General features: G+C 39.4%; 1 protein-coding gene across 2 annotated transcripts in view; it reads right to left on the minus strand.

Moving 5' to 3' along the window:
- The window catches only part of STAC (SH3 and cysteine rich domain), a 68,718-nt gene that overhangs the window by 30,685 nt on the left and 23,055 nt on the right, over positions 1 to 14,978 (minus strand). For both annotated transcript variants that reach the window (XM_053988369.1, XM_053988358.1), the window contains exon 2: positions 14,270 to 14,546. In XM_053988369.1, coding sequence (XP_053844344.1) covers positions 14,270 to 14,546 — 277 coding nt within the window. The remainder of the gene's footprint in view (positions 1 to 14,269; positions 14,547 to 14,978) is intronic.

A 14,978-nucleotide genomic window follows, 5' to 3' on the forward strand; every position in this document is an offset into this window, starting at 1 on the left:
CCCAACCACTATTTTTTATTATTCCAGATAAGAGGAACATACCAGTCAGAAATTGTTTTGATTTAAAACTTTCAAAAATAAATATATATTTCAAATTACATAATTTCCATAGAGCTCCAACTTCTGCTGTGGAAGGCTGATAACCATAATGAGTGTCTTGCCCCTTTCTCATTAAATGCATTTACAGTTGTCACCAGAAAGCCTCATCCATGCCAAAGTTTATGGGAAATGGAGAATTTTAAGCAAGCTGGGCCATGCAGCCATTGCAGCAGTGAAGGGTTTAGGATGTCACCATAAAAAAAGAGGAAATCCCCAAAATGGGACTGGTGCCTCTGCAGTTATCACTAAGCCTTTGTGCACTCTACTCTTATGCCTCCTTCTTAGTTTTTAATTAATTGGTTTTGCATAAAAGCTCTGATGCTGAAAGAGAAGACTATTTTTAAAAATTCCTCTGTAGCTGCTTCCTGCCCCCATGGCTGGCTGCTGTTGGACAAGCGCTTCTCCTTCTCCTGCTGTATCTCAATCAAGAGATAGAGAGGCGATCAGCAAATAGCATTTTCTACATGAGACATCCATATCTTTAAAGTTAAAAACCTTGAGCCTAATTCATCCAAACCACTAGGTTGTCTTGTAAGAATGAGCTGGGAAGTCCTTTTCTCATGCTTCCTCAAGCCTCCAGCCTCCCCGAGTACCTCCTGCCACCTTGGGAATGTCTTAATGCCTGGCACCTTTCTGATTATTTTTTTAACTGATGCTGCCCCATCACTTTCCTCAGCTGATATTTTGAAGAGTACAGAGGTGTAGATTCTCAGCTGTTCATCAGGTGAGCCACAGATCAAAGCCTGAACACAGATTTCCCCAGCCACCCTAGAGGGCTGAACACTGGATCTCATTGCTGCCTGTTACCTGATGGAAAATTCAAATTGATGGACACAGTTACTCTTTAGTAATGACATTTTTTTCTTTATTAAGTTGTGGGTTGGATTTTTTTACAGTTAAATCTGCCAGTTCAAAACGTACAGAGCTTTGGGTGTGTTAAATTTATAATTTCTTGGGATGAGGCACATTGTACAGGGATGTCTAACCACATGAGAGGAGGAAAACCTAGGAGCAAGCTGCTAGGTCTTGATCTGATGCCTTGATTGCCTGAAGTGTCCTGAGTTTTTCTTGTGCCACTCTAAACCAAACAGGGTGTGGAGAGAAGCTGGAGCTTGTATATTTATGTTCGGTACAGTAGGACTTGATATCCAATCATGGTATCTATCCTTTCAAATGAATAAATTTTAGATTATATGTCACTGAGAGGTGTGGGTCCATTTGAGTGCCTACCCCAGTTTCTCCATAACAATATCCAATGTTTAAATAGCAAGGAAAGTTGCCTTGCATGTAGGCAGGCTACAAAACAGTGCATAAAATTAGAATTGACTTCCTAGTGACATAGTTTTCTTTAGAAATGACATGCTGAGAAAAAAATGAGGCAGTAATAGGCAGGTTTTTCTGTAAGACGGTTATAGAGATGAAAAATATCCCTGCTAAAATAAAGCCTTTTAAAAATTTGGCCGTAAGAATTTTTTGTAAAATGCGCTTTTCACATATTCAGCAGCTTTGCTATAAAAGTCTATCCCTGAAAGGAAATATCCTCCTCCACACTTCTTAAAATATCATCTCAGGTTTTTGATCATCTAAATGTTAATTAGGATGCTGGAACGCCATGGTAAATAAAACAACAGCTATTATGGAAAGAAAAAGTTCCCATCCCCTAAACACTAAACATGCTAAATCACGTCTAACGTTCTGTGCTCTGAACAAACTGCCACTGATTTATTGATACCTACTTTTCTAGATAATTTTCAAGATTGATGAACTTGTGCTTATAGGTCCTTGAAAAGGAAAACATTTCCGAGAGGATAGGCATAAACTTGACTGTGTGAGGTGATGGTGACAGAAATAAACAGGACAAGGGAACATGGAGAAATTAAGCTTAATGTGTTGTTTCAAATGAGGACAAGCAGAGATGAATGGCTGATCTTGGTCTCAGTAGTATTAGTAAACATAGCATCTTAACTAACTCTTCCTAAGGTGAAGATAATGAAAGTCAGATTTCAAACAAGATCTCCATTTTGACAGGCTCAGGTTATTTGCACCTGTGTTCTTACATGTTTTGAAATGAAAAATCATCAGTTGCAGCCTTTTTTTTTTTCCTGTGTTTTGAAATACATTGAAAAAGCAGTTGAATTTTGTAAGGCTGCTCACATGTTCCAAAACCTTTATCTTCCAAGGGCCTTGTACTATTACAGAGGAGCTGGAAAACATCTCTGTTAGCACAAACTGACTGTCAGTGCCTGCAGCAATGGGTCTTGCATGCAAAGTGCTGAAGTGTGACTTACTAGGACAACAATTCCTCTTCCTCCCTCCTTTTTCCATTTTACAGTAGCTAGTGATGGAGATGGGAAATGGAGCAGCAGAAGATAACTATATGTGGCTAAAATCTAGTGCTTAGTCAGGATTTGGCTGCACACACAGATTTCTCTTCCAAAGCCATTTCTTCCCTTGGATCACACATAGATAAAGAGAATCTCAAGAGAAGCTACAGGTGTAATTGACAGCATGATTTGCTTGGACTAAAGGGAATTCAGGGCACCACCATAAGTAACTGGGTAGTTACACCACTTTGGTGGGATCAGTTTTCAGGGAAGTTATTTCTACATTTAGACGGATTTCTATATTTAGTTATTTCTACATTTAGTCTACCTTCCAGAATTTTACAACCACATTTTATAGCAAAATGTGTTTCAGTTTCTTTTCCATGTGGGAAATGTACAATCACAGAATCAACTAGTTTGGGAAAGATCTCTGAGACCATAGATCCAACCTATGATCTAACACCACCACATCAACCAGACCATGGCACTGAAAGCTACATCCAGTGTTTCCTTAAACACTTCCAGGAGCAGTGACTCTACCACTTGCCTGAGCAGCCCCTTCCAATATCTGTTCCTGTTTTCTGTGAATTCTTCCTGATTTCCAAGCAATGGAAAAAACATTCAAATGAAACCTTTCACACCAAGTGCAGGTTGCGGGGGAGTGAGGGGGGTGGAGTGTTGTAATTTTTTTCAGAAATAGTTGCTGATTTCAGTGAAATCACACAGGTTGGGCAGTAAAAACGCTTCATTTACAGCTGTCAAAGAGGCAATCTCAGCCTTCACTGTTATTACCTGAAAGAATTCATTACTTGACACATAGCAGTACTGGCCTAAAACACACCTACAGATACACTTCCATATGGCACCAATTACTAATTAAATGAATAAGAAAAACTCTTGTCAAGTGATTGTACAGAAGTTTACGTAGCTCAGCAAAGCAAAGGGAACATTACCTACCCAAGGGTCAATCTGGACAGTGAAAAAAATGGGAACATTAAGCTGAAATTTCACTCTATTTCTAAATATTGAAATCATTAATCAAAATCATCAAAAATCTGCTTTTTAAAATTTTGTCAATCAACATGAATAATTCAATGCATCACTTATAAACTGCCCATATTTAGACAGTATTTGCATTACCTGAATTCACCCTGGATTCCAGTAGGAACAAGCCAAGTCAACACAAGCCATAGATTTTCTCATCTAGACACATGGTTTGGACCAGCATGGCTACGTGGTTTGTTGTCCAAAAACCTTAATTAACATTGACCATAACTCTGCTACCACTATCAGGGGTAGGGGAACCCACAAGGGCAGTAAGAGGCTTGGAAGGTACTATCTGTCTGTTGTAGAGCTGTACAGTGTACGAAGCTATAACATCTAACAAAAGTCCAGCAAAGAGCAGATCAATGTGTAAGAAGGTACTGGCACAGAGCTGAATGTCTATACAGACATTAAGATTTAGGAGCTGTCACAGGCAAGAAACAGCTGAAATAGTGAACAGGAACAGGCAGCAGGTAACTGCTGTGTAAGTGCATGGGTGAATGTATGAAACTGAACCCCTGAACTCTCAGACAAGAGGCTGCTACTGGCAAGCTGCAACCACTATTAGCTGCTGTGAATGTTGATAACACTCTGATTAAACAAAAGCAGTGTATCCCAAATCCTCCAATTAATAAAGAGACAGGAGACCAGAACACTAGTTAAAAGGCTGATCGTGTGCTGCTCTTATGCACATACATTATTTAGACTGGAGGAACTGTGAGCTTAGTATCCAGAAAGAAGATTTGGTGCCAAGAGATGAGTTCCTGAAAGAAAGAAGTGCTCTCAGAAATAAGAAGGGGGCCAAATATTGTAAATGCAGGTGAACCTGGTGGGAAGAAATGATGATGTCTGACTCCAGTTCAGAAGATTAAATGATTTCTTTATTATAACTATAACTATAATACATTAATATACTATTTAAAGGAGATCCTAAAACTACATACCTATTGTTTCTAACTACCATATCTAACTAACTCCCAACTTGTGACTGTCTTGCTCGAGTCCAGACACAGGTGGATTGGATTGGTCATCAGGCTCAAACAATCCTCACTAGAATCCAACCAAGCAATCTCCCCAGGTAAACAATTCTCCAAACACATTCCACATGGAAAAAACAAGGAGCAGAAATAGAAATTTTCTCTTTCTTTCCTCTGTGCTCCTCTATGAAAAATCCTGAAAAAGAACAGAATGTACCTACCACAGCCAAAGGTGAAGATCCTGGCCTAGGAAGGGATCTGGGAAATGCAGGAAGATCCTGAGGATGAAGCCCTGGACATCAGTGTTGTACATCAGCGATGGACATTCAGTGATGGACATCAATGCCAGGGGATGCCCAAGAACTGTGCCTGAGATGGTACAGTTGCAAGCAGCACAGATGCACAGATGCAGGCAGCATCACAGCAGGAATAAAAAATGACTTTCTGTCTTAATGTCACTAGTAGTGACCCCTTCATGCAGGGAAGAGGAGACTTGGGGAATGAAAGGCTGGTGGGGAGGGAGGAAATTAGTGTAAGAAAAAATAAATAGAGTAAAATCTGTAATGTCATTGTTTCTTCAATAAAACCTGGTACCCAGATGCTCTCCACATTGGAATTTTTTACAGTGTAATAAACACTGCAAGACAGACAACATCTCGCCTCTGTAAAGATGTTATAACCTCGAGAATTCATTACTTGGCACATAGAAGTACTGGCCTAAAGCACACCTACAGCTACACTTCCATGTAGCACCAATTACTATTAAATGAGTAAGAAAAACTTCTGTCAAATGATGGACACAGATAACCCCCTGCGTGTTATAAAGGAAATTACAATGAAATCACAATTTTCAACTACCCGCCATTTTTAACTGAGCATGTCTTCAGAATTAAAAGCATCCTTCAGTGTTCAAGATAAACTTTTGTCAAAGGGGAAAACAGCTCTGTATTGTGTATACCTGGAAAAATAAAATTTCAGCAGTTCAGAGAAGAGCATTGGTGAAGTTGTGGTAACTTGCATTGCTATTACCAAAGCAGAAAAACATGCAATGATCCATGTGACCAACAAGGATCACTGCTCTCTGAGACATCCTTCTATATTAAGGACAGCAACAAGCAAATGTGGGTAGGCATTTTACTCTACATGATGGCAGTGTGCTATTTCTTGCAGAAGCATTTCTGTTAAGTGCCTCATTTCAAGATTTCTGCAACTCAGAGTAAGGTAAAGCTGCTAATAATTTTGCTTCTGGATAATGCTTTTGTCAGCTATTCAACATTGTAATTATCCACATAACAGTCACACTCTGGTAGATAAGGACTCTAAAGAGAAAAATAATGTTTTTACAAGAAGGTCAGCTTGAAAGAAGATGCACTTAATTTGCTTATCTGTAAACACCCAATATCCCATGTGAGCTCTGGAAAAGTACATTGCAGGACATAAAACCCCCACTTGCATTCTGCTTCATCTCTTGGCCTTTAAAAAACCTTGAGCTTCCCATTATATTCTTCACTAGAGCTGATATCAGGAGCAATGGTACCAGGAGCCTACTCACTACTGAATAGGGTCTTTGGTGGTTTTAATATATTTTGTGGTTAAAAATCACCATGGCTAACATAATATTAAAATATTACTTGTAGACATTCTAGAAATGCTTATTGTTTTCCATCTAATTAAACAGCAAATGTTGGTCAACATTTTTTGAAGTCTCTTTTGACTGAGGATTAACTGCAGTTTCATATTAATAGCAATTTCCCCCAAATTAAAGTGAGCTTGAAAATTATCTACTAACAAATGTGAAACATGTCTGATGCTGTTCAAGGACAAATTAGAATTTAAAATATATTTCCCCCCTCTTTTCTCAGCTAAGCAGTTCCTGATTATCCAATTTACTGATAACATTCTTGTCTCATCTCAGAGGAGGAAGCCCTCCCAGAGGATAAACAAACTAAATATTTTCTTTTCAATATTTGCTTCAAAGCATGTTTAACTCTCTGTTAACAAAGAAAAGTAATGATTTGATGCAGAGATAACGTGTGGCTCCGTGTAGCTTTTCTACAAATATGGGACTGCATGAATTGGATATTTTTGCCATGTTTTTAAAAAAATAGGAGTAGAAGTAGATGGAGCACATCTATACTGCACATACTATATGTGTTCCTACATCTTTACTTCTGTTTATTCCCACTTTATTTATTTTAACAGACAAAATATCCACTGTTGGGAAATTTTAGAGAGTCCAGATGATATTACCTATACATGACTGGTCTATAACTACCAGTTAAATGCATACTGAACAGTTTGGGTAAATTAGTGTTTCATATTTCCAGAGGGCTTTTGTTTGGCCCTTCTTACAGGGCTCCACTCAGAAGTGGGAAGGTCTATGCTTACGGAGGCTTATTAACTCAAGAAAGAGATTGTAGGATAAGTCAGGTTCAATTTCAATCTATTAGGGTAAAATTATTATTTTACACCAATTTTTAGCAGATGTGTGTTAAAAAAATACAATGCTTTTGTTTGCCCTAAACCTTAGCACAGCAGAGAGAGATGATTTAAGCAATTCTTACTTACATTGCCTCTCAAAAGTGCCAGAAGATTTAGGTGCCCAGAACCGTTCATTGTTGTCAACTGAAATGAAGTGTCCTAAATCCAGGAGTAAATTTAGTGGAGGGAAGGAAGAGGTAGAGAGAGGGATTGTAGATCATTTAATAATATATGGGATGGCACCTGGTACCAGTTATTGAAAAGGTTACACAATGGCCCTTTTTCAATGAATCACAGAGTGACTGGGCTTGGAAATGACATTTGGAGATCCTCTAGTCCAATGCCCTACTGAATCAGGTTCTATTAGAGCAGGTTGCACAGGATAATGGCCAGGTGGGCCTTGAATATCTCTGTGACATGAAACCCTGCAACTTCTCTGGACAGCCTGGTCCAGTGCTCTGTAACTCTCACAGTAAATAAGTTCTTCCTCATTTTCAGATGGATCTTCCTGTTTCAGTTTGTGCCTGTTGTCCCTTGTCCTCTCCCAGGGCACTGCTGAGCCTGGCTTCATCCTCTTGCAACCCCCACTTCAGGTACTTACAGATATTGGTGAGATCCTCTCTCACTTGTCTTTACTCTAGGCTGACCTTATCCTGTCCTCTAAGTGAGGTGCTCCAGGCCCCCAGTCATCTTTGCAGCTGTCCACTGGACCTGCCCAGGGAGCCCAGAACTGGACACAGCACTCCAGATGAAGCCTCACCAGGGCTGAGTAGAAGGGCAGGATCACCTCCCTCAGCTTGCTGGCAAAGTTCTTCCTAATGTACTCCAGGATATCATTGGCCTTCTTGGTCAAAGGACACTGCTGGCTCTTGGACAGCTTGTTGTCCAGTGGGACCCGCAGAACTGTTTTCCAGCAGGTCAGCTCCCAGCCTGCATTGGTGCCTGGGATTATTCCTCCCCAGGTGAAGGATGCTTCATTTGCCTCAGTTGAATTTCTGGAACTTCCCCTCCATACAACTCTCTAGGCTGTTCAGGTCTTACTGGATGCCAGCACAGGACTCTGGGGTATTGGCCACTCCTCCCGGTTTTGTAATGTCAGTGTATTTGCTGAGGATGCATCTCTCTCTTCATCCAGGTCATGGATGAATGTGTTGCACAAGACCTGGACCTGGTCCCAACCCCTGGGGAACATCACTAGCAATGAACTTCCAACTGGACTCTCTGTCTCCACCATTCAACCCGTTCTCAAATCATATTAACGTCTACTCATCCAACACTTCCTGAGTTTGCCTACAAGGACGTTATGTGAGACAGTGTCAAAAGCCTTGCTGAAGTCAAGGTAGTCAATATCCATCACTCTCCCCTCATCTACCCAGCCAGTCATGCCATCATAGAAGGTTATCAGATTGGTCAGGCATGATTTTATGATTTTTCCTCACAAATGAAAAAAAAAAAAAAAAGGATTCAGCTGCTTTTGAAAGTTTCTTTCAATAGGGAAACTCTTAATAATAAACAAAACAAATTTATACTGTAGTAGTAATAGTGTCTTTGGAGAATAGATGTGGAAAGGCTTGGCTGTGACTACACAACCCCTGCTCCAGGGGTATGTCCCCCTTGCTGGAAGCTCTTTACCCTTCTCTACAGGGGACAACTCTGTTCTGATGAAATGGCAATGCAAATCTCTTCCCTCAAGGTCATCTGTGTTGGGAGATGCTAGAGAGACTAGGAAGAGTGGAGGGCAGGACTGAATTAATAACACTAATTTTTCCTTCATCCTGCAAGATAAATAAAAATACCTTGTTTTGGTTTTGTTTTTCCAAGATCTCTGTCCAAAGGGTCTTCCAAACTACCATAGCCTTGGAAAAAGCCAGTTACAGTCATGCTTCCAGGAGTACTTCTACTTTGTCTTGCTGCCAAAAAGTGGTGATCAATCTGTAACCATTAACTGTACCTTGTCTACCTGGATAACACTGGATATAGGCAGGTTTGGACCAAACCAGAATGCCTACTTCATGAAATGAGGCAGCAAGCTTAAAAAAAGTCAAGCATATTTTTTAGGAGAGAGCTGATCAGACTGGAGGCAGAAAGCACTTTGTCATAGTTCCTGTGAAATTTTTCTATATTTAATAAACATCCACATAAATTACAGTTATATAAACACTTCCTCTCACCATGGAGTTTTTCCAGTACTTATTAGTCCCAGTTACTGATAGTCTAAGAGAAGGAGTTCAAATGCAGGATCTAACAGAAAAAGGGAAGCATAGCTTCAATTTAGACCTCTTTCTTCCCCTTATTTCTGTATTTGAAAAGCTTGGCCAATTTATTAACTTTGACCCTAAATTTCTGGAGGATTTTACAATACAACTTTGGGGATAAAAGTGGTTGAAAGTTCTAGCGACCACAACTGCACAGTGAAATAAAGAAATACAGGCTTCTTTTAAAAGATGAAGTGAGAAAGAATTATTCATGGTACTTTTTTGGCTGTCTGAAACTGCAGAATGACTGGCTAAACCAGAACAGACGGTGGTAGGAGTGAGTCAATTCTGAAGGGATAACACAATTTCACTGCTTAAGCACTATTGATTAATAGACTGAAAGGAAGCTATGCTACTGCCATATTTTGGCAGTATCTTTTTTACTTCTTTATATGTTTTCCACAGGTTTTTCTAACTGCAATCTGGTTAGTTCCCTGAGAAGACAGGTACTGAGTTATTTACCTCCAGAGCTCCAAAGGTCCAGAGAATCTGCATCCAAACCAGAAACCCAGTTGCCCTGAGAACACCTATAAATGCATATATGTCAGCTACCAGGGGTGGCATGACCCAGAAGGACCTGGTTTTGACTATTACTGGACCTTGCAGACCACAATTTTTCCTGGTCTTCCTGCAAGTCTGTTCCAGGCAAACATGCTTTAACAGGTATGCCAAAAAAAACCCCAGGTGTGTGATTAAAAATCTGTGCCATAGTTAAGAAGAATGGAGTGAAACAGTTACATACACTTAGAAAACACAAAGAAATATACAATATAAACAAGGATATATTTCTTTAAAACACAGCTTTGAAAGATTGACTTTAAAGTAATATATTTTTAAAAGCAAAGTGCCTTTTTTTTTTTTTTTTTTTTTTTTTTTTTTGCTGCATTACTTATATTTTACTTAGATGGGAATGCATTTATTGCATGTGATATGCTTGGAATATGTGGAAAAACCATTTTTTCCATGTGAATCAGGACAGGAAATGATCTGCAAATGAGTAAAATGTTGAGAATTCTACAGATTAAGGTTTTTCTTAAAAAATACACAATGTTTTACAACTATAGAGTACTGACATAATGTTTTTTTCAAGAGTGAATTGTCATAGAGATGACTGATGACACACCAGAGATTAAAGAAAAGCAAGAACTTGATTCTGATCAGTACAGTTTAAGACCATAATCTGATGCAACATTAATTTAACAGTATCTATTTTTGCTGGTGCAACAGCTTTGCCTCCCTTAATCTGCCATTGCCAAAGCTTACCACATTCTTGCTAATCACAGTCAATGGTAGATAACACAATGCAAACTTGGAGGTATCTGACTTGGTTTTGTCAAAAAACCAGTGTCTCCTAAATGATGATCTAGAAATACATTCCACAAGACACTTTGATTTTCAAAATTTTCCCTTGCAGGGGTTAGATATTAAAATAGTAATAAATACTACTACTAAAACTTGCAAATTAATGGTTTTCTAAGAGACATACTGTGAGAGGATGTTCAAAGGTGGATATGTTTACGAAAATATGTAGCCCTCTGTGGAGCTGAAACCCCATCCTAAACCAACCAATGCCAGGCACTCACAGCGACAAAACAGTGAGTGGGAGAAAGGAGTGCAGAGTCTGCTCCAACACACTATTGATTTGCTCTGAAATTATGTGAATTATTACTGTGGAATTCATTATTAGAAATGATGGTTTTATTGGAGAATTAGATGCTGTAAGAAGGCCCCATTAATGTAAAATGGATTCTGCATGCACTCTTCAAAGCTCCCTCAAATGTGAAATTTCCTCCATTATTTCATTTGACAGAAAATTACTGCTTCTGTATCAAATTTTTCTTCTGTTTACTGAGGTGGAGCTTGAGTCCCAGTCTAGCACAATTAATAGGAACACTCCAACTCCTGCCTTTAAAGTGCGGTATGAAGCACACTATTAATACTTATTTTCTTTTTTGAAATCACATCAATAAATAGATTTTCTTTTGAATATGTTGCATTGTTCTCTGGGATGCATGAAAAAACATTTGAAGGAGTAAATTTACTGATATATATATACTGATTACACTGCATCTCAAAGGCAATATTTGGCTCGTAGTGCCAAGGGATCAAAGAGAGATGATGCACATATTTTTTTCTAGTAAGATAATGTTTCAAGTTCTTTAATTTTGCTGTGAAAAGAGCAGCACAGGGAACTTGCTGCCTCTGCTTCATGTGTCCTGCTCACTCTGAAGCTACAGATGGATTCTGCCACATGAGTGAAACTGAAGCAGTCGCTGCACATTTATGCTGTGCACTGTTCATTACTCTGCCATGTACCAGAGCTGCTTAGTTCATAGATCAGAGTGCCATTTAAGGTGAACCTGGAATCATTCTTGGTGGCAAAATTGAAACCATCTAAAGTCAAGACACAATTTTCCTGGAATCTTTCCTCCAGCCTTCAAAACATGTATCTGTCTTTGCCTTTATTCTCATCAATGAGGAATTTAAAGTCATAGACTCATTACTCTTAAATGTCACTGCCTGTGAAAAAATGCAAACAGAGAGAACAAATCGGCTCCATGTTTCAAGTAGTCAGAGTCCCTGAACATAAATGAGGCTTTTTCAGTCTGTCTTTGGGAGCAGGCTTGACAGGGTTTCCTGAAAGCTGCCTGTTTTGCTTCTCTATTCCTATAACCCACAGTTGCACAACCTATGTGGATTAATTGAACGGCAAACAGTTAACATTGAGATCTACCACACTGCTTAAAATACAATATAAAACCAGGCATGACTGCAGTAAGGATCAAAGAGAGAAGATGGCAGGAATAGAGAAGATGTTTGTCTATGAAAATCAGGGCATCAATACTCTAAGGCATCTTAAGATAAAACTCTCAACATCTTCTCTGCCTTACCTCCAAGCAAAGATGAGCTGGAGGAGGTCAGAGCAATTCACCTGACTCAGACTGCTACCAAACAAAATAGGTCACATTAGCTTCTTCAGCAATTATAAAAGGCTTCTTTAGCTAATGAAGTGGCTAAGATACAAAACAGAAAAACAAAGCCCTCAGCAGAGAGAACAGAAAAAAATTCAGAGAGCACAGGAGGTTAAAGCTGATGTTTTGAAGCTTAGAGCTGTGCTTCAGGACTTTCCTATTCCAGGCGGACACAGATTGCCCAGCAAAGGAGAAGGGCAGGAGTGTTTATGAACTGGATTTACTCTCTGCAAAGTTTGCTGCCAGCAATAATCTGTCATGAGCAGCAGTATTTTGAAACACTACTGCTGAGTCATGCAGATTTGTGATGATATTTATCTCCATACAACTTCACAAGAAGCTGCCAGAAATTCAAGGAACTTATATTTGCAGTATATATTTGTGAAAATAAGCTTTGATAGAACATCCATCCACATTACTGAAGGAGACAAATTCTGGGCCTTTTCCCATATATAAAGTTACTTCAATTAACTACTTTTCCAGACTTCCTGTCAAATTCTGAACTTCCCTGATACTGATATTGCTTATATTCCCTGATACTGTTTCTCTCTTCCATTTATTTTATCACTTGAAGTAGAAAAAAATCTTAAAAGACTGGAAAGTGACACAAAAAAAAAAGTGATTAAAATTCCTTAGTTTCCTTGGATTCAGTACAGCTGTGGTGAAGTGAGAATATAAGTTAATTTATGGAAGCAAGATTGTCTTGCATCAATTTTAATGTTCTGTAGACAGCTGCCTTTTCCAAAGACTACAAATTCCTCACAGAAGTGGGGAACACTGAGCACCCTCATTTGAAAAATGTTGATCAGTCCTATCAGCATCTTTCAAGAACTTACCATACTGTTACCTAAAAGGCAGTGACTTCCATGCCAAGGGACATAAGTTTCTGACAGTAAGTTATACAAATTGCAGACAATATTTTGTACTCAAAGACCTGTACCTGTACTCAAAGACTTCTACATGAAGCTAAATCATTAGCATGTTTAGTTCCTTGTCCTGCCTAAAAGCTTGGAAATTGTGTCACTCACTTTCACATAGGTAAATTGCCACTGAATTGACTCCTGCTCTACTGTGCTGGGACAAGTAGATGGCAAGTAAGCAGGAAGACCAAATCATGTGCACAACACTAGCCACAAGGATGTGAATTTCCAGGATCAGATTTCTGAATAGCAACTCTTGCAGCTTCCCACTGTGGTGGCCATGCAGGTTCTACAGCTCCAGGCACTTGCACTTCTCTCTTGACCTTTCCTTGCACAGCCCCATGGATGACCTGCATGAAGGCTGGCTTTTTAGGTCTTCACACTGCACTGAAAATTACCTTACAAACAGGGCTCGGCAGGGAGGTTTTTTATGCACTCTAGAGACAATAACAAAATTATCTCCTGTCTGTCAGTCAGTCCTTGGCCAGAACTTACATACTCAAAGACAGGTCCAGAAAGTAGACAGGCCAAACTTTCAAAGGTATAAATATAGTGTGAGGTTTTGTGCATAGGAGGGATCCATTAGAAGAATCCCAAGAAAGTCTGCAGTGTAAATTTGGCTGCTATATCTGGTTTTTGACCTGGTCTCCCAAAATATTCATCCTAGACAGCCAACACCCACACCCACACAAGCAGTTAAGAGCCTACCACCCAGCAGATGCTACTTCTTGTCCCTTAAGTGACATGTGGGACAGCTGGGGGAGGTAGGTATGGTCACCACAGTGAAAGGGAACTGGGGGCGATGCAGGGTCTGAGGTAATAGACTGAAAGGAGGAAAAAAGTTAAAATTACTGCTGTGGAAAAGAGTGAGAATAGTGGACACATTTACAATATGGATTTCTGTTGCTTCTAGTGTAGCATACAACTTGGTGCTTAGTATAACCTGAATGACAGAAGAGTTTGATTCCAACTGAATCCCTCACCTGTAATTTGTGATAACAGTATGTGTCTACAAGGCAAGACATCTATCAACAAATGCAGAACTTCTGTTAGCCTGCGGCAGATATGACATAAATCCAGAACCTCTCCACATGAATATTCTCAAGGAGACATCTGGGATCACAGAAGTTAGAGAAAGGTCATCCTGCAAGTTCTGGCATGGACACACGATGAGATTTTAAATAATATGTTTCTTACCAACAATCATATGGTTGCAGACATCACAGAAGGTTGGTTTTTTGAAGATGTGTTCCTGGAAAATGTGAGTCTTGCTGTTTTCTGGCAGCTGTTGGGCTCTGGTGGGTGAAGATGCCTGGCTCTCTGAGTTGGGGAGCTGCCCAGTGCTTGTGCTCACCTCAGGCATCAAATCTACTTGCAGTTTCACATCACTATTAGTCCTCTGGAAGAAATTGTCTGCACTTTTACTCCGCAAGCTTTTAGTCTTGAAGGAGAGGGATCGTTTCAGTTTCTGCAGCTGCAACAAATAAAACAGTTATAATTACTATTTTTCCTACTCTAAAAGCAATTCAAGGCTCCTGGTTTTGGGGTGTGTTGTTGCCAAACGAACCTGGGAGCTACTGTCAGACCTTAAACCACCTGAACAATAAAACTGACTTTAAAATTTAACCAGTAATTTCTGAGCAAAGAAAACAGACCCCAATCAGAAAACAACCTACCCTACATATGTTTTCTGATGGACAATAAACTTGATAGTCCTAATGAATGCTTCTTTTGGTCTTTATTTGCAGGTACAACAGCAAAGAAGTATTGTTGAAAGTTGTAGGCATGGGAGAATACACCCTTTGTATTCAAGTACGAGGGAACTTAGAGCATTATTCATCCCCTAAGAGTATTTAATCAGTATGTAAAGCTATTACAGGAATAGCTGTTGAATGGTGGTACAGAA

The sequence above is a fragment of the Vidua macroura genome, chromosome 1 (genome assembly GCF_024509145.1).
Source record: "Vidua macroura isolate BioBank_ID:100142 chromosome 1, ASM2450914v1, whole genome shotgun sequence".
Taxonomy (NCBI): Eukaryota; Metazoa; Chordata; class Aves; order Passeriformes; family Viduidae; genus Vidua; species Vidua macroura.